This window comes from Bombyx mandarina, chromosome 12 (genome assembly GCF_030267445.1).
Source record: "Bombyx mandarina strain Sakado chromosome 12, ASM3026744v2".
Classification (NCBI taxonomy): domain Eukaryota; kingdom Metazoa; phylum Arthropoda; class Insecta; order Lepidoptera; family Bombycidae; genus Bombyx; species Bombyx mandarina.
Window position 1 is genome coordinate 8,850,840 of NC_143219.1, and position 24,720 is coordinate 8,875,559.

Genomic DNA, 24,720 nt, shown 5'->3' on the forward strand with positions numbered 1-24,720 from the left:
CGACTTATCCTTTAGACCACGACTCTGTCTCTCCCTCTTTTTTGGCCGTTCACAATTTATTGACAGTTTACAATCCGACTAGTTATACTTGTATATTACTAATTAACGGCTCTTACAATTATCCCCTGACATTTATGAGTACATATAGCTACATGCGGTATAAATAAAACTCTGTTCTGGTTTACAGGTAATTTATTGGAATGTATTCGATAATATTTAAAGTATACCGAACTTGCTACAAAAACCCAAGTACAAAACGGAGGTTAACAGTAATTACTTTGGTTACGTAACAATTTTGTTCTTAATTATAAAGCTTGCCCAAATATAATTATATATACATATGTAGGTACTTTGTTTGTTTGTGAAGTTTGTGTTCAATTGATAATATATAACAGTCATGATATTTAATCATTTAGTTAACGAAATCACAAATTCAGAGCTATAATTTAATTATAATTGAATCGAAAAGAAAACGGTAAAATTTTCACTTGTAGTTTTTGTAATTAACGATTTTGATATTTTGTTTCTATGTGATGCATTATATGGAAGTTGGAGAGAAACATGCTAATATTTTATTTTTTGTAAAAATTGTAAAAAAATGTTGTACTTAAAAATTCATAAAAATTTGGACAAGCCGAAAAGATAAAACAAATATTACTATTTAAATTTAAACTAATCTAATATTCATTATTAAAGAAAAGTATTCTAAGAAACATGGTGGGAGATTTATTTATTAAAGTTTTTAAAATAAACGTTGCTATACAATTTATAGTTTAATTAGCAGCTTACGAAGTTAAGGTTTTTAAAGTTAAAGAGACATGTTGTTTTTTTATGTTTGTCAATTTGATCATAATTAATATAAATATGTAGTTTTTCTATATTGTGCTTTCTCTGGTTAGTCAATATAAGGTTCAGTTACATTTAAACTGGTATATTGAAACGACATTAGATCTATATAAAATGTTTGACGAGAGAAGCCCGCAGGTAATATCGTATAGAATATCCTATTTCGTATTTGATCGTGTGCAATATTTTAAAACATGTATAGTTAAACAACAACTTTTGAAAATAATATGTATCGAAATGAAGTGTGTAACGTGATAATTATAAATATAAAATATGTGTAAAGATGACTGACTGGGCACGCATTGAGAATATTTCAGTATTTGCAATTTAATGGTAGTGGTGTTCGAAGGCATTTTCTTCGGTTTTCGCGAATCATCGACATAATTAAAACTACTTTTAAATTTTAATTTTGCGTTTTTTAATCGTCTTTACGTTTCCAACGATTACTTTACAGAAAATTTTCGTCCGTAACAACAAAACGTAAAAGTAGTTTAAATTATGTTCTAAGCTATTGTGTGTATTACATTTTATTTTATTCAACATCTACCCCCATCACCAGAATTAAGATTTATAGCGTTGTCACTTCTGACCACTGTTTTATATCAAAATTGACATGTTTTGATTTAAAAAAAAAAATGAACAACAGGAACATGTCAACATTGTTTAGACTTATTAATAAGTACAATAAATTACTTTTGGTACATTAACTAAATATAAATGAAATTTTTTTTTTAACTGAATTTTAATACGACATACTACTTAGCCAAATATAAAAAAAAATCGAAAATTTGATTAGAGAATAAATTATTGGTAAGAAAATTATGCATTACAAAAAAAAAGTCACTATTAAATTACTTATACCGAGAAATTATAATAAGTTATAAGTTAAAGCATTTCATTATTTTTAACAAATAGCTTGCCTTTCGTAGATTCATATCGGCAGTCACACGTCCGGATTATGCGCAAAAATATTTTGGTAGTTGTTTTTTTGCTTTTGACTGATTTATTTTAAAGCTGTATTTATCAGCTAAATACGATAATTATTATGTAAATCGATCGAGTACATAAATAATAAATAAAAAAATACACGAGGCAGCTTAAGCGTTTAAAAAAACATTCATATGTGAAAGCAGAATTTCGATTACCTCACTCTCACACGTCCGCCCGCAATTGGATTCGTCATGTGACGTCATAAACCCGTATGTGCATGAATCATGTGTACAAATTTTGAATTTTACTATTGGACTTTAATAATAATACAAAATTGAGTCAAGTAATCTAGTTGTTCAAATTTACTAAGACGCATAAATGTTTACCTTTTTAAGCGGTAAAAAAAGTATTGTAAATTTATGATAGTTTTAATTTGGGTAAACGATTTTGGCGATTTCTCAGTAGCTATCGCTTAAATCGTCTCAAAATATTGAATAACAAACCATTAAACATTTATATTAATTTTTTGCTTTTTTTTTATCTATCTTTTTATTTTTATTTTATTTATACTTATTGTACACAAAAAGAAAATACAATAAAAACAGATTTAAAGAATGTCTAAATACCATTTACAAAGGCGAGCTTAACTCATTCATGAGTTTTCTTCCAGCAAACCATTATCAGAGAGAAATACGATGTATAAGAGGGGAATAGTGTACAATATAAGAGCTATTAAAGCATGATTTTTAAACTAAGCATTGAAAATTTTTTATTATTATAAATTTTTTATGTGACAAATAAGAAATTATTATGTTAATTACTTATTGATAATTATTGATAATACTAATAAGTCTGGTCTCGTCGCTACTCCGATTAGCAACACAACGTTTCCAGAGCACGTCGCTAATTCAATCGAGAGAGAAAACTAACTAACTTTCTAATAAAGCTTTCAGAATTAACTAAAATTTTGAGACTCATATTTACAGTTACAATAATACAACCAAGACGAAAGAGTTTCTTAAAGTAAGTTACAAAATATTTATATTCAGAGAATGTACTTACTGAGGTACTGCAAATATATTTCAGAATGAAAATAATAATATATAGAAAATCATTTTGATATTTAGAAGGATTTTTTTTGCACAACATTTTATCAGTTTATTGTAATTCTGCACTGATTGTATTGTTTCACAGGCTTTTAGATTAAAAATTCGCTTGACAACGTGGCGTTCAGAAAACAAAAGTTTTCAGGGTTTCAAATTAAATATTTTCGCGTTTAAATATTAGAGCCCACCAATACTACTATATATGAGTCGTCTATTATCAAAGGTGGCAATCTGTGCATTTGGACAAAAAAAATTATTGATATGTCAATACAGATTGATTTGAATATAATCGTCTCCTTCAAAGAATACGGTTCAAAACCTGCATTAAATAAAGGTTAATAGTTAACCTGTTATTTATCTAAGAAGTCGTTCCGAAGAATTTTGTGACTGCCAATGGAATACAAAGTCAATAATTCGTTTTTCTGATTTATCAATCATTGTCCAAAAGTCAGATTGCCGGCTTTGATAATAGTCGACTCATATATTAAAAATATTATTCCCTACTGCGGATAAATGTTTTCTTCAGCAATGTTTTGACGGTGGATAATAAAAAACAAATTTATGCGATTTTAAGTGCCGATGTTTTATGAATGACGGTTAATTGTCTAAGCAAACACTAATCAAAGCCATAGGTATTTATATGCCCTTTCCTTATTTTTAAGAAGCCACACTGCTATATATTCAACACCTCACATGTTAAGAAATCAAGTTTTTTACTTTAATTTTATCCTACGCTAATTGGTGTTCACCTTACAGATTTAAATCCTTACTTAATTATTCTAAATTATTTAACACATCGATGCATGTACCGTTAAATTATATGGATAAATAAATTAAAAAATCTTAGCAGTTGAAATCTGAAAAATTTTGGTAGTTTATTTAATGCATGATCCTTAAGAATAAAGCTCCTATTGTGATACTCACGTTGAAGTATCCATTACCTGTATTAATTATTATAGAAAAACTTAAATACTGAACATGGAAGTACGACGAAGATTTAGATTTGAATAATGTTCCAAATGTATTATACTGTGGCGTCGATGTGTATCAAAAAAGGTTCGTATAGACGCAATGTTCAAACGTCAAAAAGGTCACGTATCAAGGTCGTATCAATTTTTTTTTTCGGATTATACCACTAAAGGTCCGCTTACTATCCAAAAAGTTTTTTGATTCAACCGTTTTAAGTGAAAGTTCTGGTCGGAGCCGTGCCATGTCTTCTTCTTCTTTATTTTTTGGCTTGGTTTATGCATTAGCCAGCGTCAAGTAATAAGATTTTTATAATTCGCCATTTTCATTATTTACAATTTATGAATAATAAAAAAAGGAAGGAAACTTAATCAATTCGCATGAAATGAAATGAAATGAGATTTACTGAGACTTTTCAAGGGACTTTTTGGAGGATCCCGAGAAGTTACGTCCGGAGGCTTTGTATCACTTTCCCTCATTAGTGCACATTCACAGATACTAAGCAGTTAATAAACCACCGTTACTATATATTTAAACCTGAAGAAACACGAAATAGACAAAATAAAAATATTCAAACTACTTCGTTCCTCGCGTTCCCGCCAAAAAGACGAAATTCCAACGATGGTTAGTTGTTGACAGCTGACAGGTGACCTTTGACGTATGAGACACGCAAACGGGATTATCGGTACAGTTTTGTCGAATTTTGACCTATGGCGAGATTCATATTTCACCTTCCAGCATTCCGGTATAAAAAGACCAAATTTCAACTCCGTCCCATTTCTCGATGGTTAGTTGTTGACAGCTGACAGGTGACCTTTGACGTATGAGACACGCAAACGTGATTATCGGTACAGTTTTGTCGAATTTTGACCTATGGCGATATTCACATTTCACCTTCCGGCATTCCGGTATAAGCCAATTGAGATAATAAGCATACAATTCCTACTTAGCAATGCATCGATAACAAACAAATGTACAAACAATATTATTTCAACACATTATATTGTTGTTTAAAACGTTTTTAAATTCTACGCAAACACAAAAGCTTCACTAGAAGCACGAAAGGCACAGAATTCATAAGACATAGCGCAGAAACATCGTCTCGTACTATATAAATATGTATAATATATATATAATTATTATATTATTTATTTCATAAGATTAATTTTCATCGCTTGGTGTTTTAAGGGTCATACGTATTTACGAATAGCGTTTGCGATTGCTGTAAATTTCAACTATAATTGAAATATAAGTAGCATTATGAGGTTGAAATTCACAAACTTATTATCTATTATCTGTAACTCAATCTCCATCTCACCACCATCTCATAATGTTCATTTAATCGATTCAGTATGTTCATAAGGTTTTCTTTAAATTAATTTATTTTTATACTTATAAAATAAAAATAGTGTACTAAAGATCAATTCAACCCAACTTCAGAAACAGAAAACGTTTTTTTTATTATTTTACTCCTTAAGATGACTGATGGGTGGTACCACGGACAGCGTAGTTGAATATTAACAACGACAATACCATGGGCGTTGCGAGCCCCCATGCGGACATCACTGCGACTAGTCACTTGAGCGTGAACTTGACGTAAAATTTATAAATTTTATGTATTTAAATTTCTAATTCTAACTTGATATAAGAATAATTTAAGAGGATATTTCACACAGAAATATTTTGTTTTGCGTTATTTTTATGTTCTAGATTCTTCAACAAAAACACTTGTTTATTACCATGGAATGAAATCAAAAATATATACGATAATATTAGACAACGTGGATGTTTAATGCGATAAAAGGGATTTGACGTATTGTAATCCGAAATACAATGAATTTGATTTTCATTTTAATTAACTAATTAAATTTGATCACTATCATGTGAATAGCCTTAAATCGATGGTATTAATCTTAAGCATTTTGGTTCTTAATCTATTGTTTTTTTTATTAGTCACTCTTATTGTTTCTATACATACTTTAATGATAATTGAATTCTGAATGACCATAATCTTATCTATTCTTATCTTTTCACCGTACATATACAGATAGATGATTGTGGATATTTAAATTTTAGGGCATATGTCCGCAATGTCAACTGTACAAAACTCAACAAAAGGTCAACAGCCGCGCTCGGCTGTGTTCATTAACGGTGCGAACTGCAAAGGTTGTACCCACTCTAATAAGAGCAATAGACATCATTATGTTTTTAACAGAGCACATTATCTTCTGTTGTTTTATCCAGTTACAACATTATTGTAGAGGACTCAAAAACAAAATTGTGCGCGTGCAACTTGGTACACGAGAAAGAAGTGAAACTTCTTTTGCGGTGTGTAGTATTGTGGTTTTCTTCATTTTTATTCTTAAATCAAATATCTCTTGTAATAGGGAATATTGTGTACAAGGGAAACGACCTAGCTCGCTTTTCCTTTCTCTCTCTCGACGGTCGATTGGTTCGTGAGACGCTCTGTCTATTTTTTCACTCTCGCTCGCACTAAATTGTATCTTTTCTCTCTGGTCATAACGAATCTGTCGCGAGTTAAATTTTACTCTCAACGCACCTAAAGAAATTTCACTTCAAAAATTACTCTTAAATTTTATATGTTTGCTATTTTGTTTTTGTTGTTGTTTGAGTTAAAAAATAACGATTTTTTTACTGAAATTGGGTTGAGTTTACTGCAATGTAAAATTAAATTTTCAGTACGTTTCCTTAAACATATTGATAGATTAAACGAACCTTTTGCTTATGAGATGCAATCCCTTGTCCAGGATTCGATGTATGGGTTATTGTCTGTCGACTGTCCTCTTCAACCATTGCGTGAAGTGGCGCAGTTGCAGCACGGCACGAGCAGACTCCTCGCGCAATCTTGCGTTGTGCCGACGGAGACGACGTACCTGCATTCATAATTTTGTATAAGCAATACAATATGACATACGGAGCGGAAACGTGGACACTCACGGTTGGGCTGGTCTACAAGTTTAAAGCTGCTCAGCGAGCTATGGAGAGGGCTATGCTTGGAGTTTCTCTGAAAGATCGAATCCGGAACGAGGTGATCCGACAGAGAACCAAAGTTATAGACATAGCACAGCGAATTAGTAAGCTGAAGTGGCAATGGGCTGGCCATATTAGCCGGACAACCGATAGCCGTTGGGGTAAACGCGTTCTTGAGTGGAGACCGCGAACTGGAAAACGCAGTGCAGGACGCCCTCAGACTCGGTGGAGCGGTGATCTGTGCAGGGTGGCAGGAACTGGATGAGAGAAGCCGAGGATCGTGCACAGTGGCGAACAATTGGAGAGGCCTATGTCCAGCAGTGGACTGCTATAGGCTGATGATGATAATGAATACAAGACTGAACGATATCTTAAGACTTCCTCGAGCTATTCTATTAGTTACTAGACATGCTTCGCGATTTCACTTTCGTTAAAGTTATAATTAAAGATCAATGAAATACATTGCATTTTCCCGGAATAAGTAGTTGCCTGAATCGTCCTACACTCTCAGTCTCTGGACCATTAACTACCAGTTGATTTGTAGATTCGTTGGTAGGTATATAATCAAGAATCAATAACACACTGACAATTGAATTGAAGAAATTTGAAATTAGTTCAGCGACCTTTTCTATTTAGTGACAAACTATACAAATTTCTATTTATTTTTCCATTTCGAAGCGAATATTATAGTTATAAAGTCGATATTATGAATTCAATTGGTAGTTAAGTTTATTGGCGACTAAGAGCTTCGTTAATCTCTTCCCTTCAGTGCGATCGTAGACGAGCTGCCCATCTACTGCAATGAATGGCAATAATACGTGAAGACGAGTACAGTGAAGTAAACAAAAGATGTTCCGAACGACCTGGATGGATTTCTACTAGTCAGCATTTTTAGAACAGACTGTATGTAGTGTTCATAATGACCTCGTCCTCGAGCTGGTGGCGGTGGCGTTGCGCGGCGGCGTGGTCCGCCTCCAGCGCCGCCACGCGCGACGCCAGCCCGCACGCACACGCGCACGCACTCGGCGTGCCCGCGCCCGCACTCGCCGTCGGCTGCGGACTCACCTACAAACACAACAAGCCGAATTAGTGATTTTGACGGTCTTCACGAACAAAGCGTCTTGTTCAATAACATGACTACTTAGAGAGCGTAAGAAAAAATTCCAACAAAACCGTAATTTGAATTCTGTTATTAACATCGTTATTTAACGGGCCCCTAAGGTTACCTTGTTTTCTTGATGTTATAAAGAATTGAAATATTTAGGCTTTAAAAGTAATAAACAAAAATCACGAGAGAACACTTCTGTTTTTACTCTTTACTGATTAAGCTTCACTGTATTTGTTCTTGAAAATAATTCTAATACACCCTGTATACAGAGCTCAGAATGGTTTTCGCCTTTTCAGCAATAGTATTGTTTTCGAAGACTTATTGGGGGACGTGAGAAGCGAAGTTGTGTGAATTTATTTTGTTAATGTACTGTTTTATGTTTAATGCCGCATTGTATAATAGCCGGCAAACTTCTTGAGCATTTGTTGACGTAGTGGGGGTAAGTTTGCGCATGGTACACTCACATGCCAAAACATTATTTACTCTGCGTCATAATGCAATTAAATTATTAAAATCAACATATGTATTTATTTATATATTTATTAGAACATCAACAAAAAATATAGGTTAATAATTATAATAATTTAATCTTGGGGTAAAATAGATATTCCTTCTATTAAATCAAAACTAGAGCTGTTGCCAGGTCTTCGTTCAGTTGAAGCGAAGCTGGTATTTGTAATTTTTTTTCGTTATCATAATCTTGACCATTTTCATCATCACTGTTTTCATCACCCGAGTCGCCATCATCGTGATAAGTCGACATAGGGCTCATCGGTGTAGTTTACGACTCGGTCGGTTCGATCTTCTTTTTTGTCTATAATTAATTATTTTTTGAAGATATTCGATTCGTAGTAATCGAATGTTACTTTTTTCAATTACCAGCTTCCCATTATTTTCTGTTTTTTTTTTCCATCTGAAGCCTAGCTCTTTCATAATTCGTCGTAAACTTCATTCCGAGCCATTAAAATGTATATCTTCTTTAAAATTTCCGAAGCCTTTCTACGGTACGGAATTTCGCTGCTTGTTATGTAGTTATTATGATTACATCTTTTTATTACAGATTGAACGAAACTATCCATTCCGGTAACTTTCTTCTTCCCTGATATTTTCTTACCCGGAGTCCGAAACACGGCGAGCAAGCCAGAGCCTTTAGCTTCGTTAATAATGCACCTAACAGTACTCACTGATGTTTTTGTTGCTTCCGAAGTCTGTTTTACTTTTTCCATAATATCATTCTTCCCCTGTTTTATAATGAAGCAATATACGTCGTACACAATTTTTCTACCCTTTCTTTTGAATACTACACCAGTTTGTCGCGGCATAGTGTATTTTTTATAAAAAATCAACAAACACTCAACAAATAGCAATGGCAACAAAGTCAACAAGCAATTATAACAAAATATAACTTAACGATTTATAACGATAGACTTTTCACTGTACGCAAGCGTACTTTTGGGAGCAACCGGAACGAAGGCGCGGTGCGGGACGCAAGGTTCGACTGATCTACCAATAACGCGCTCGATACGATTTCCCCTGCCGTCGCGCCTCACCCTCACCACCAAAGTGATCTAAAATTCGGTTCTGCGCAGTCAAGGTCATTTGCTCACGATGTTTGCCGGTTACTATACATCAATTGGATATGCCTATGTTCAGCAATGGACAGTGGATAGGCTGAGATGATGATGAGTGTACAGTTTTGTACAGTACCGCCACCACATATACACCCTTTTACTGAGATTATCTTTATTTTATTCTATATAATATCTACTAGTAAAAGTTTCCTATCGAAAAATACATTCCAAACGAACTCACTTGTGTGACGTCAGACCAGGAATCGTTTATAGGTTCCGTGCTGAGAGCTTCCAAAGCAGGATCAGTATTATCTATTGATGGATATTGATGTTCTTCGCAGATCTGTAAGGAAATCTATATTAATTTCAAGGTTATGTAGGGCTGATTGCTAGTATTTAATGTCGAGTTGTTTTTCTAACTTTGTTTTAAGTAAGACATCTTGCAAAACATTTAATAATTAAAACAAAATTATTGCTCTTGTAGGCAGACGAGCATATGGCCCACCTGATGGTAAGTGGTTACCATTGCCTGTGGACTTCAGCAATGCCAGGGGCAGAGTCAAGTCACTGCCTACCGTTAAGTACTCTCCATAAGCCTCGTTTGAAGAAGAACATATCAAAGCGCTCGGGAAACACCGTAGAGGGGAGCTCATTCCAAAGCCGGATGGTACGTGGCAAAAATGATCTCTGGAAACGCACTGTGGATGACCGCAGTGGCTCCAGGTAGTATGGATTATTTGAGTTCGTATGATGGGAACGCGGATAGTTAGAAATATTATTAGTACACTTACGTGGTAGCATTGTTACGATATCGCACCGTTTTTTTTTATTGCTTAGATGGGTGGACGAGCTCGCAGCCCACCTGGTGTTAAGTGGTTACTGGAGCCCATAGACATCCACAACGTAAATGCGCCACCCACGTTGAGATATTAGTTCTAAGGTCCTAAGTATAGTTATAACGGCTGCCCCAGCATTCAAACCGAAACTCATTACTGCTTCACGGCAGAAATAGGCACGATAGTGGTACCCACCCGCGCGGACTCACAAGAGGTCCTACCAGCAGTAGAAAGGTATGAGTTTGTCAAATTATAAACGCTGATTGGTTAGATGAACAAGAAGCAGATGGAGTGTAAGGTACCTGCAACATGGCGCGCGTGGCGGTGTGCACGAGCGCGGCCCAGTCGAGCGCGGTGGCGTCGGGCAGCGGGAGCGGCGCCGCGCTGCTCTCCAAGCGCCCCGGCCCCAGCTCCGCGTCCATCAGCCGCATCAGTTCCTCCTGTTATTAGAATATCGAGAATACAGAAAAAAAAAAAATTAAAAAAAAAACAAAAAAAAATACGTTTTTATAGAAAATCCAACAAAAAAATAGAAAAAAATTTTGAATTAAAAATAGTGTACGAAAAAATGATTTTACTGTAAAAAAAAGTAAGCGTATTTTGTTAGTTTTTTAAAACTATTATTTATTTTTAATTTATTTTTTAGTTAAATTTCAATTTTTACCAAATTTCGAGTTAATCCGACGTTTTGAAGGGGTCAAAATCATTTTCAAAGATTCTGTTACAAATATACATACATCTGAAGCTAATAAAAGCGTATTAAAAAAGGTGATAACCCTAGTTGCAGCTTCCATTCGTTTTTTCAGCTGCTCTAAGTTGTTTTGGGCATTTCAACTAGCTAATGCTTAATTAGCAGTAGCGGTATTGTATGTAACAAAGTGTTTAGTTACCGTAAGCGAGCTGGTATTGGCGGAGGACCGTTTCTGCCGAGAGTGGCGCGGCGACGAGTCGTCGTGCGAGCGGCGCCGCACACCGTCCGGCGACCGTCGACCGCTGCGACCCGATCCTCCTGCAGTATATTTATTATTAAACATCAAAATTTCTGATTTTGAAACTACATAATATATTTAAGCAATAATGTCATTGATAACCTCATTACGGATCCTCCCGATCCATTAACGTTGCTTTTAGGTACCTCAAGCGAACCCATCGCTTGCGACGAAGGGCTCGACGAGTAAATTAGAATCAGACCCATAGACACAGCCCACTGAGTTTCTCGCCAGATCTTCTCAGTGGGTTGCGTTTCCGATCCGGTGGTCGATTTTGCGAAGCGCTGCTCTTGCTAGGGCCAGTGTTAGCAACACTCCAGGTTTGAGCCCTGTGAGCTCACCTACTTAGCTCGGTGAATCTAGAATAACCCCTCGAGGTTACTAGAATAGGTAGGAAAAAAAAGTTATATTTATCCTTCCCATACTTTTTTAATGCAGATAAATTTTCCACTATCGACTATCGGTTATCGAAACTAGGCTATCACAATCTGAATGAGACCCACGTCCAATTGGTCCCCGGTTTCTTCATAAAAGTCGTAGTATTTTAATGCTAGCCTTTAAGCTGGAGTACATGTGAATAGGTGTCGGACCTGTGCCGTATCCGGAACTGTCGGATCTGGGCGGCGAGTGTCCCCGCTCGTAGGCCCGGCGGCCGCGCGCCGGCTGCTGCGCGTCGGCCCGCGCCTGCGCCGCCCACTCCTCGCCGCCGGTCTCGCACTGACACTTCAGACCCGACGCGAACGTTACTCGCACCTGCGACATTCATTTACATCGAGCGGTGAAACGCTATTTGGTTTATGCGGCATTTTTCAACAGGAGAACCATTTAATGTTTAAAATTTGGTAAAAATATTATTTAAAAAAAAACTTTTTCAGCTATATTGAATGACTAGCGGACGGGTACCCGCTTTGCTGGGCATTTAAAATTAACATTATAATATCTCACCCCCACAAAGATTCTTATCATTAACGCCCCCGCAACTGGTGTAGGGAGTCCAGACTCATATAAATATTAGCCTATCCATTAATAACATGTATTTTCTACATGGATACCATACCATGGATGGTGCTTCACTAGGGATCTTTTTAGAAGGCTCAAAGTCGCGCAGCGAGCTATGGTGAGGGCTATGCTCGGCATTTCTCTACGTGATCGAATCCGAAATGAGGAGATCCGTAGAAAAACGAAGGTTGCTGACATAGGCTGTAGAAGTAGTGAACTGAAGTGGCAATGGGCCGGCCACATAGCACGAAGAGAGGACGGTCGATGGGGCAGAAAGATCCTTGAGTGGCGACCACGTACTGGCAAGCGCAGTGTGGGACGGCCACCTACTAGATGGACCGACGACCTAGTAAAAAGCGCTGGGTCTCGTTGGATGCAGGTGGCAATGAACCGGTCGCACTGGAAATCTATTGGAGAGGCCTATGTTCAGCAGTGGACGGCGATAGGCTGAAATGATGATGATGATGATGATGATGATGATGATGATGATGACCAAGTTTCAAGTCAATCGGATGCATGGTTCAGTAGTTATAACGGAGCATCCGTAAAAACCACTGTAGTTCTATATATTAGTATAGATGTAAACATAATTGAAGGTCATTTAAAAACATCGAATTTTTTATGCTAATAGATACCAAATAAGACCTTTAATTACAAAGATAAATTTCGTGTGTCAAGCGAAAAGTCACTTAAACCAAGTAGCCTTTCACCCCTCGATATGTTCGTATTAATATAACTCTCATCAGAAACGTAACGCGTCATACGTATCTTGACGTATTATTGTGACAAATGGATATTATAATACAACTCTTCACGAATAGAAAACATAAAACAGCGGACCTCATCATAATAATATGCCTGTAACATTAGAGTTACTTACAGAGTTTCAAGTGTTATTTTAAGATTAGCTACATTAGATCGGTCAACCAGAAATAATTTATTCCGCGAATTATCACTCGAATATGTGCTGTTAAATATTGCTTTCTAGACCTATTGTCTCATAGCTAGTGAGTTGTGCGTGTTAAGCGGGACCGTGCGGACTCACAGTGACCGGGTCAGATGTTTTGAGCAGATCTACGAGTTGATCATGGTTGAGCGCTACAACAGCGGCGCGGCACACCTCCAGCAGCCGGGCGCCGCGACGTATGCCAGCTCTATCTGCACATCCTCCGCCTTCGACTGCCGTCACTAAGCCATCTGGTTGGACATGGAAACCTAAAAATTAATCACAAATAAAGCTTATCATAATATTAGTTGATCAAAAAAAAAACTCCGACTTTGTGATTTGTTTTTAACGTTTATGTAAAGCTATAGAGTTTTCGATAACAAAGATTTTTTTTTAGTTCAAACAGGCATAATTATTAACATTAATTAATATTATTAAAATTTCCTATGAACTATGCTGAATTGATGTTTTACGGGATCTCGGTAACACTTTCGTTTAGGCCGGCGGTTTGCGAGGCGAAGGCTGTTTTTTTTTCGACCAAATGTACCACGAAGTTGGCAACTCAGCATATCTTTACTCTTAATTGTGGAGGCTTTTTGGCGGGAACGCGAGGAGTGGAGTTGTGCTATTTGTTTTATTTTGTCTATTTAGTGTTTCTTCAGGTTTAAATGTGTAATAATGGTGGTTTATTAAGTGTTTAATATCGATGAAAATGCACAAATGTGGGTAATTGAAACAAAGCTACTGGACGTAACTTCTCGGGATCCTCCGAAAAGTCCACTGAAAAAATCTCAGTAAATGTCTACCATTTTACTGAAGTTATATTTCATCCCATATTATCTCATCTCATTTCATTTAATTTCATCCCAGTTGATTAATGTCACAAATTAATCATCTTCATTTCAATTGATTTCACTCCTTAGTATCATTTTTCATAAAAATAAGAATATAAATTAAAATAAGACATGACTTAAAGGTCTTAGTTACCAGGTCATAAAATCCCTTAAAAAAAACTCTTAATTGTGAAGGCGTTGGCAGGAATTGGCAGGCACAATGATAATGCGTTCTTTATGCAACTTTCTATTTATAATAATTGGAATAGCCGTAGCTGACAAGTGTCTAAATTCAGAGCTGCCAGTTGCACGAAAAAAAACTATACAACATTTAAACAGTTATTGAGTTATCTTTTACTATTATGTTGATGATAATCACCAATAGTTGTCTTATATTACTTTTGTCTGTGGATTTCTATTTAAGCAGGTTTTTTTTATTGCTTTGATGGGTGGACGAGCTCACAGCCCGCCTGGTGTTAAATGGCTACTGAAGCTCATAGACATCTACAACGTAAATGCGCCACCCACCTTGAGATATAATTTCTAAGGCCTCTAGTATAGTTACAACGGCTGCCCCACCCTTCAAACCGAAACGCATTACTGCTTCACGGCAGAAATAGGCAGGGTGATGGAACCTACCCGTGCGGACTCACAAGAGGTCCTACAAAAAGTAATGTAAATAATGTTAGAGACCAAGTTGTGCAGCGGCTCCTCTCTCCAGCGTGATCTCGGAGAGCGCATGCGCGTGCGGCGGCGCGACGCTGGCCAGTCTCCGCAGCAGCGGGTCGGAGCAGCCCTGCACGCGCACGCTCTCACCGCGGTGGTAGTACACGCGGACCCAGCCGCTGCTCACCACCCAACCTGGAAAATAACCTTAATTAATTCCAATTGTTTCATCTTTTTCATTGAAAACGACCATTAAAACTTTTTAGTCTGACAATTTGAAACAGGTTCAGTCACTATGGATAGATCATGTCTATATGTGTCTATATTTGCAAGTATATATTTTTTATTGCTTAGACGTGTGGACGAGCTCACGGCCCACCTGATATTAAGTGGTTGACGGAGCCCATAGACATTTAGAACGTAAATGCCGCCACCTGCCTGCCTTGCCTTGAGATACGAATTGTAAGGTCTGTTTTTACAGTACAACGACTGCCCCACTCTTCAAACCGAAACGCATTATTACTTAACGGCAGAAATAGGCAGGGTGGTGGTATCTACCCGTGCCGACTCGCAAGATGTCCTACCACCAGTTATTATACAAATTATAATTTTGCGGGTTTGATTTTTATTACACGATGTTGTTCACTGTGCAAGTCAATCGTGAACATTTGCTAAGTATGTATTCCATTAGAAAAAGCCGCCTGCGGTATTCGAACACCGTTGCATTGCTAGATACGAATGCACCGGACGTCTTATTCTTAAGGCCACGACGACTTCATTTGTATCACAGTCACGAATGAGTACTTTGAAATTTCTAATAACTATGGTGTGGAAACCCCTATGTCCAAGTTAATGATCTTTGTTAAAAATTGCTTATATTGATGTTCGTTTCGATGTATGGAAATTTTAATACTCAAATTCTTACCAAGCAGCGAAGCAGTTGGCAAAACTAGGATAATTTGTCGATTTAAATCTTCAACAAACACTATAGTATCAGCCGAAATTCCCATTATACATTCTACTAATGTTCCACCAGCACCTTCATCTTGCACATGAACCTGAACAATTAAACGGCTTTCTTTATTCATCCATACGGTTAAAAATATGAAATACATAATTAAAAATATCAAAAAGAACAAAATTAAGTGCAAAAAGCCGCTATAAATAAAAACAAGAAAATTAACACAAATTTAAACATAGTAAATTCATTATTTCATTTAATTTTCCTCACGGTAACCAAAGTATGATTGAAATATATTTGTATTTTTTTTATTGCTTAGATGGGTGGACGAGCTCTCAGCCCCCTGGTGTTGAGTGGTTACTGGAGCCCATAGACATCTACAACGTAAACGCGCCATCCTTCTTGAGATATAACTTCTAAGGTCTCAGTATAGTTATAACAGCTGCCCCACCCTTCAAACCGAAACGCATTACTCATTCACGGCAGAAATAGGCAGGGTGGTGGTACCTACCCATGCGGACTCACAAGAGGTGTTACCAACAGTAATTACACAAATTATAATTTTGCGGGTTTGATTTTTATTACACGATTGCTACAAGTAGGCATATGGCAGTTCATTAGATTTGATATGTTGACCAGAGTCCCCTTACACTGTGTTACTGTATACTAAATATAGTATAGTAAACAGAACCCACTTTTGATGATACATTCTTTATGTCCCAGACAAATTATTTTGCGAGAGGCACAAGTATTTCTCTACAAAAAATAACTATCTCAAAGCTTTTCATTTCTGAACTGCCAAAAACTTTTGAAAATTTAGGAATACATATTTTGAAATTTTAAGGCATATTAAATGTTTATGATTTGTTTACAATCTTAGCTAAGATGGTTTTGATAAACACATAATCACTTAAAACTACTGATTTTTACAATTTCAACATTTATATTTATTTGTTACTAGTTAAAACGATTTTTTTGCCATTATTTTAACCCAAGATGACGACTTACATGAAAGCAAAGCGCACCGCCCACCAGAACGTCGTTAGTACAGTTATCCACGCGAGCTACCATCGTGCTGTTCGCGGAATTACTTCCACTTTTCATTAGCAATGATGAGAATAATGCTGAAAAAATTTAGATACATATTAAATTCTAATTTGCTTTCTTATGCTTTTAATTTTTTTTTTTATTACGTAGAATGTACTTACAAAACTTTTGACCGGTTTCAACTGTGGTAGCTGTGATGTAATTCTTCGCAAGGTCTTTTAGATACTCTTGGCGAGTACGTGTTGCCATTGTACTAAACTTTGGTGATTGTATTGCAGCATTTTCGCCATTTATTACCTGGAAATGAACATATCCATACTTTGTATTTTAAAATAACTATTTTATAACTTTTAATAAATTACGAAAAATACATTTAAGTTTTTTGAAGTTATACTTCTTTAGGCGCGTTATGAAAAATTTATGAGAGTGAAATTTTACGATGCGCGCGCACCGTGACACAAAATTAACAGAAATGAAGTTGCCCACTAAATCGCTCACTACAATACGACCGACGTAACTTGGCGAGTCTGAATATAGCCGCGGGTGAACTTTCGCGCACGTACACTCGTAAAAAAAGTATTATTAGCATTCATTTTTTAGTAATATAAATGACAACATTATTATTTAATATAATTCATACTAAATATTATTAAATTATTAACGTTTAATATTTATTATTAATTATTTAATATTTATAAAAAAAGAAATAAATTTAATAAAAATAAAGTATAACTTCTTACGCGCGTACATAACTACACGCACCCTTTTTATTGAATACTTATTTATTACTTACCTTACTTAAAAGCAAATCGGTAAAGGCTTCTCCTTTGGGATAAACAGCACCGTCTTTTACCGGGGGGCCAAATAAAGGCACTTCTTTAGCACGACTAACAGCTATACTGTAGTGAGTGTGGTCCGTACATGGATCTATTGCTCGGACAACTATAAAGACATGTTGAAACTGTGAACGAATATTGCGCGGGGTGAAGGGGGCGGCGCCGGGCTCCTGAAATACTATAGTTACGATATCGTTTCCGATATGTCGTTTCCTTAACAGTTGCTGTCTGTTATTCGGTGTGTAGGGAAGCATCGTTGACACGTGAAACATAATGTCGCAGCTTTGATAAGTACTGAATACAGAATAAAGCCCGGTCGAATCAGTTTTATTGTCTAAGCCAGCTTTGTACTTGTCGAAATCTTTCAATCTAACGGTTTGCCCCAACATTTGAAGGAATTCAACAAATGCTGGGCCAGCTTCCTGGTTGTTATACATTTCTTCTTCAGTTGATTGGCCACTTTTACAGTACATAACTCCTACTTTATAATGTCGTGTTACGCATTGTTCGTCTAATCGTAATAGTTGCTCTTCTGCACCTCTGTTTGAGATCCCCAGTCTGAAAAGGGATGATTTTTTAAAATTTGAATATTTAATTGGATTATTTGGAAATACGATTATTTAAAAAAAAATCAAAAACCTTAGGCAGTTAAGTTGTAACTCCGGCGCAACATATTCCAAAACTTCTTTTGTGTTATAAGAAGCGCTGTTTGTTTGTTTAATATTTATTAAAGCATCTTCGAGTATGGATCCGCGTAAGGTGAGCAATTCGGAAGTCCGTATGAGTAGGCGGTATTGCCATACGAGTTGGGATAGGGGCGCCGATGCGTCGGTGTTGCCACGTCGTAACTCAACACGTTCTTTCTTTATGGAAACTGCTACTGGTCCGAGGATGTCATCCATTCCGAACCAGTTCTGGTGCGCTGAGGATTTAAATTTCAATAGGTATAGCATTGGTCTACACTCGTTAATAATATATATTTTTTTATGAAAATGTAAATATTTAAAATAAAATTTATTTGCATAACTAGAAAGTATATTTTCACTTGTTTAAATTTGGCTGCAAGACGTTAATTTGATTAATTGATTCACAAAATTACAGTTACATAAACCATCCAGTTGCCAATTAATACATTGCAATTTGAAATTGAACTTTTATTATGTTGGAATCATTTTTGGGATATATTAAGGATGAAGGTGTTATTATGCTTAGGCTTATTATGTGATCTCACATGACGACAGACATCAGGATTGACTTCAATCTGAAAACCATTTTCTGTGTGCAAAGAAAAGTAGATGACAAGAAATAGTTTTATAGACAGTGAAATTGCAGTTGGTACATTATTCAAATGTGGAAGAATAGCACTAGTAGTTCGCGAGAGACCACGAACACAGTAACACAAAGTTAATTCCCCTACCTAAATTAAGACATAAGGTCGTGTTTTTTTTTCTTTTCTATATTATAACAGATGTCTCATCTTACAAACTGAACATTAGAATTACGGGATACTTACGTTGGTTGTAGAAATAGTTTCGATAGTATAAAGCACCTAGATCTTGACTTTCGATTGGAAGTGGTGCCATTGACCTTACGAAAGGGCAGCCGTTTCGCCAATGTGAATGACCCGGTGGGAACTCCAGCATTGAAATACCGTACGACGTCCGAGGCCGATGCCAACCACCCGCCTGTCCTATGATAGCTCCACGTGCAGTACGCCAACATAATGACACACATCGTTCTTCTTCCCCTAATAAAAATATTTAATTATTGTTGATGCGATTAAAGTCGAACGTTTTACAAATTACTAATTCAAAATAATGTTTTTTCTTTAAATTTTGTAAGTACTTAATCGTAATCGCGATAATCTCTGCTTTGGTAGATTACTATGTTTATTAATAATGATTATACTTAGTCTGGCCATAAATACTGTTACAATTAAAAATAAACAAAATATTACATTTGAATTTGGAATCTGTCATTTTTATATGATTGCTCATTGAGTTTTCTCATTTTGGCGCCAATACATTGTACAATATTTTTCGATATTAAAATGGAGTGGGGTGATAAAGAGAACCGAATCGCTGTGATTGCATTACACAAAGTAGGTATGGAGCCAAATGCAATTTTTAAAACTCTCCATACGCTTGGTATTAGTAAAATGTTTGTGTACTGGGCTATTAATAGGGGTGCAATGAGACCGCCTCTGCTTGTGACAGAAAAAGATCTGGCCGTCCACGTAGTGTTCGTACGAAAAAGGTGGTAAAAGCAGTAAGGGAAAGAATTCGAAGAAATCCTGTCCGAAAGCAAAAGATTTTATCTCGGGAGATGAAGATAGCACCTAGAACCATGTCGCGTATTTTAAAAGATGACTTAGGACTTGCAGCCTATAGACGTAGCATACGTAGCATACGTAGACGTAGCATATAGAGAGACGTACTGGTCATTTCTTAACTGATAATTTAAAAGAGAATAGGGTGGTAAAATCGAAATAACTACTGAAGCGGTACGCAAAGGGAGGTCATAGAAAAATTTTGTTTACGGATTAGAAATTTTTTACAATTGAGCAACATTTTAACAAACAAAATGACCGTGTTTATGCTCAAAGCTCTAAGGAAGCTTCCCAATTAGGCGACAGAGTGCAACGTGGGTACTATCCGACTTCAGTGATGGTTTGGTGGGGTATTAGCTATGAAGGAGTGACTGGGCCATACTTTTGTGAAAAAGGTATCAAAACATCGGCACAAGTGTATCAAGATACCATTCTTGAGAAGGTACTGAAGCCCCTTAACAACATCATGTTCAATAATCAAGAATGGTCCTTCCAGCAAGATTCGGCGCCAGGTCATAAAGCTCGGTCTATGCAGTCTTGGTTGGAAACGAACGTTTCGGACTTCATCAGAGCTGAAGACTGGCCGTCGTCTAGTCCCGATCTTAATCTGCTGGATTATGATTTATGATCAGTTTTAGAGAGTACGGCTTGCTCTAAACGCCATGATAATTTGCAGTCCCTAAAACAATCCGTACGATTGGCAGTGAAAAATTTTCCCTTGGAAAGAGTGCGTGCTTCTATTGATAGCTGGCCGCAACGTTTAAAGGACTGTATTGCAGTCAATGGAGACCACTTCGAATAATCTTTTGATACTTTAAATTGTTTTATATTTATGTATTAAACTAACACATTGTAAAAGTAATAAATGTTATTTGCCATAGATTTTTTTGTTTTCCTTTGTAACAGTATTTATGGCCAGACTAAGTATATTTAATCGTTTCTTTTAAACATGTTTGATAATTTTTAAATTGAGTGGTGTAGACATAACATAATCTCAACTCATTGTCAGGGATTTAAGCAAAGGTAAAGAAAAATTTAATAGACTAGAGAAAGCCTACGTCAGAAGACAACTTGATGAATAAATATCATAAAATAAAATTGCAGGTATTAAGGTACATAATATTTATAGTTGATTATAGCATTCAAGAAATTAAAAAGTTGTTGATTAATATTGTCTTATGGTCATGGCCTTAAGGATAGTGCATTCGTATCTAGTAACACAACTGTGCCGGTGCGAGGTACCAATTTTTCTGATGAAAGACGTACTTAACAAATATTCACGATTGACTTTCACGGCAAAGGAATAACATCGTGTAAAAAAAATCAAAACCGCAAAAATTATAATTTGCGTAATTACTGGTGATAGGTTCTCTTGTGAAGCCGCACGGGTAGGTACCACCACCCCGCCTATTTCTGCCGTGAAGCAGTAATGCGTTTCGGCTTGAAGGGTGGGGCAGCCGTTGTAAATATACTGAGACCTTAGAACTTATATCTCAAGGTGGGTGAGCGCATTTACGTTGTAGATGTCTATGGACTCCAGTAACCACTTAACACCAGGAGGGCTGTGAACTCGTCTACCCATCTAAGCATTAATAAATAAAAAACATTTTAAAGGACTTACTGTGGGCTGTGGCAGTGTAGGAGTACCTACTTAAATCAATCGGTGGACCAAAAGCGGTGAATATTATCAATTAATGTTTAAATTACAGAATTAATTTTAAAGAGTTAAAAAATAAATAAATATTTACTAACAATCACGCCACGTTAACTGGTCTCGTGGTAAGTTCGTAAAGAACTTGTGTTATAGGTACCAGATAACGGAAATAAATGTAATATTTTTATTATACACATATATACATACATCCATATATTTAATATACATCCATAACCCTGGAAAATATATTTTTATATTTATCATACAAATATCTTTTCTTGGCGGGATTCGAACCCGCGACCCCCTTGTGTAGTGACCATGTCACTTACCACTACACCAGACGGCCATTAAAGGTTTATCATTTAAAATATTTTCATTATTACATTATTTTGTCACCAAAATATATTCTGTAATTGATTGATTCTGACATTTAAGCAAGCCAAAACAATTTTATTTATTTTATTAGGCTGAACAGCCTTGAGATTACAACTATAATAATGTTAGTAGTAGATATTGGACAACCTGTAGAGGTCAAAAGTATTTTACTAACAAATACTTAGCTTATTAACTTACTAGCATAGTATTGATTACAAACCACATTGCATTACATATTTAGTAAAAATGTTGCAAAAATTCTTAGAATTGTATATAATTTATATTTATGAAATAGTCTTAATGTAACATTTCTTTATAAGTAACAAGATAAGGCAATTAATATAATGTTTTTACCCATTACTCATAAATACATAATTACTCTGAGAACAATGTAGATGTGAGAAAGGAATTTTCATGTCACCTTATTCGCAGTCCAAACAATAGATACAACTAGAGTACAGTACTAGTTGTGTGCACTGTTTATTATTGTAACATTTTAAATTACATCATTTTATTTCGAGTTTAAAACATAGTTTTAAAGAAGCTCTATGTTCAACAATATTAAAGTTAAGTCAGTTGGCTATGTATTTAAGCTATGAATGAAATGAACTTTAGGATGATAGTTTTCTTTGGACTGCTTGCAATAAATGCAAATATTCTTTAGTTGTTGCTTTGATTAGTAATCTAAGTACAATGTTTACAGCTGTAGTTATTAAAATTGTATCAATATAGAAAACAAGGAAAACAGTGCTCATGAATATTTAGATATTACTTTATTTTACCACGATGACCATTCAAATTTCTGAGTGTTCATATAATTCAAGGAAAAAGTTGTAAAAGCCACAAATTTACAGCATTTCATATGACAAATTTAGCAGTGTTTTTAATAATTTCTATAACTCCATCTGCTCTCACTACAGTATCTATACATATAAATAAAATTGAAGTGTCTGTTTGTAATATTGAAATAACCGCTTTTTACTACATGCATATGAATATATATACGGTATATACACCAATATAACATTTTTTACAATTTTTGTCTGTCTGTATATTCCAGCTAATTTCTGGAATGTCTGGACCGATTTTGATGAGACTTTCACTGATAGGTAGCTGATGATATAAGGAGTAACTTAGGCTACTTTTTTTAAGACTAGCTTCACCCCGCGGCGTCACCGCAGGACTCATCAATAATAAAATTTAATGTTTCCAAAGCGAAGCAAGGGCGGGTCGCTAGTATATTAATGTACTGTCAATATGACATAAAATGTTTTAATGCAGAAATTTGTGTTTAGATGAAGTAGTTCACAATAATTTTGTCATTACTACTTGTTTAATCTGGTTTCAAATATGGGTTTTACTATTATTAAGCAAATTATTTTTAAATGTCTTAAAATGATCATCCATACTATTTACCAAACATCACATGTATTTTTTATTTCATTATGGAGGTGAAAGTTTGTGAGGAATGGGCATTTCTATCACAGCTCATTGATTTGTAGTTATTAGTAAAAGTTTTATGATTTTTTTAGCTATTAGCAATGACAGACCACAGAAATTATAATTATAATAGGTATTATTGTACTCAATTTAGTATTTTAAGAAAATAATATAAAATTTACCTCCTAGCTCGTTCCTGAAGTACGGACAGCTCTCAAGTAGCTCATTTGATCTACCATCCCCTGTGTCTCCTAAAGCATCTTCACCTGATGGAAGTCCTCTGGTTGCAGATGCAGCAGATGCACCAGTAGTTGTGTTGCGTCTACGACTAAGCAGTTCACCACGGACTTTAGCAGCATAATTCAAATTAGTCATTAATGATTGACAGTCATAGTGAGCAAATTGCTTCCTTTTAGAAACATCTGTAACACTTGAGACTGATACTTCATCGAGTTGTGGTCGGGTTCCAGAAGCTGCACCCCACAGTTTGTTTAGTTTCAGTCTAGTTTTGGGACTGGCACTTGAACGGGGCGTGGGTCCGTCTGCATGATCACTGTTCACTTCAGTAAAGCGCTCATTCGCTTTGGTTAAGCCTGGATGCTTTTCAGGCGTTGATATTCCATTGTAATTATGAACCATTGCTGGAAATCTGTCGTTTGCTCCACCTATCACGTCGATAGATCCGTGACTTCCATATTCACGTCTTAAGCCGTTTCCGGTGGAATGCTCGGTGTATATCAAGTCAAGGCTCGAATTGCTGCGATATATAACATCTCTCGTTTCCTTTCTTCTCTGGTCTGGAGCATACATGGCATATTTTTTTGTATAAGACTACCTACTTCATTTTAAAAGCACTTGAATTTTTTTCTTCTTATTCGTTCGGAATTGGACCGCAACTTTTTTGGGAATTTATGGGTTTTAATTTGATACAATTTCATAAATAAGGATATTTTTGATGAATTTCAACAAATTAAATTATACGATTGTTACAATTATTAGAGCTAAGTTACATGATTGCTCATTTTGATTCTTTCCCGAATGTTTTGGTGCACTTTTATGACAGGTACTAGTTAATACGTGACTAATATTAACCAAAACGTTTAAAACACAAAAATAATATTGTACAAATTACATTTCTTGAATGAAAGAATACACAGATCATGTTTTTCTTTTGAAGGGATTTTATGACCTGGTAACTAAGACCTTTAGGTCATGTCTTATTTTAATTTAAATTCTTATTTTTATGAAAAATGATAATATGGAGGGAAATGAAATGAAGATGATTTATTTG

At 35.7% G+C, this 24,720-nt stretch overlaps 1 protein-coding gene across 1 annotated transcript; it reads right to left on the reverse strand.

Annotated features, from left to right (window-relative positions):
- Window positions 1–174: 174 nt before the first annotated feature.
- Window positions 175–24,592, reverse strand: LOC114251907 (signal-induced proliferation-associated 1-like protein 2). The gene is made up of 15 exons (XM_089731649.1): window positions 23,612–24,592; window positions 19,145–19,378; window positions 18,271–18,553; window positions 17,589–18,189; window positions 16,957–17,092; window positions 16,757–16,872; window positions 15,713–15,845; window positions 14,815–14,982; window positions 13,388–13,557; window positions 11,934–12,096; window positions 11,245–11,363; window positions 10,657–10,794; window positions 9,760–9,861; window positions 7,764–7,904; window positions 175–6,742 (listed from the first exon to the last, which is right to left on the reverse strand). The coding sequence occupies exons 1-15, from the start codon at window positions 24,237–24,239 to the stop codon at window positions 6,632–6,634; spliced, it is 3,243 nt and encodes a 1,080-aa protein (XP_089587775.1). The 5' UTR covers window positions 24,240–24,592; the 3' UTR covers window positions 175–6,631.
- Between the last annotated feature and the right edge of the window lie 128 nt (window positions 24,593–24,720).

What these genes read in the sequence shown, in the direction of transcription:
- LOC114251907 (XM_089731649.1), bottom strand. Translation starts at nt 24,239, where the DNA reads ATGTATGCTCCAGACCAGAGAAGAAAGGAAACGAGAGATGTTATATAT. An exon ending in GCCAACTGCTTCGCTGCTTG is followed by an intron (nt 14,983 to 15,712) that starts GTAAGAATTTGA and finishes GTTATTTTCCAG; the next exon opens with GTTGGGTGGTGAGCAGCGGC. An exon ending in CCAATACCAGCTCGCTTACG is followed by an intron (nt 10,795 to 11,244) that starts GTAACTAAACAC and finishes TTCTAATAACAG; the next exon opens with GAGGAACTGATGCGGCTGAT.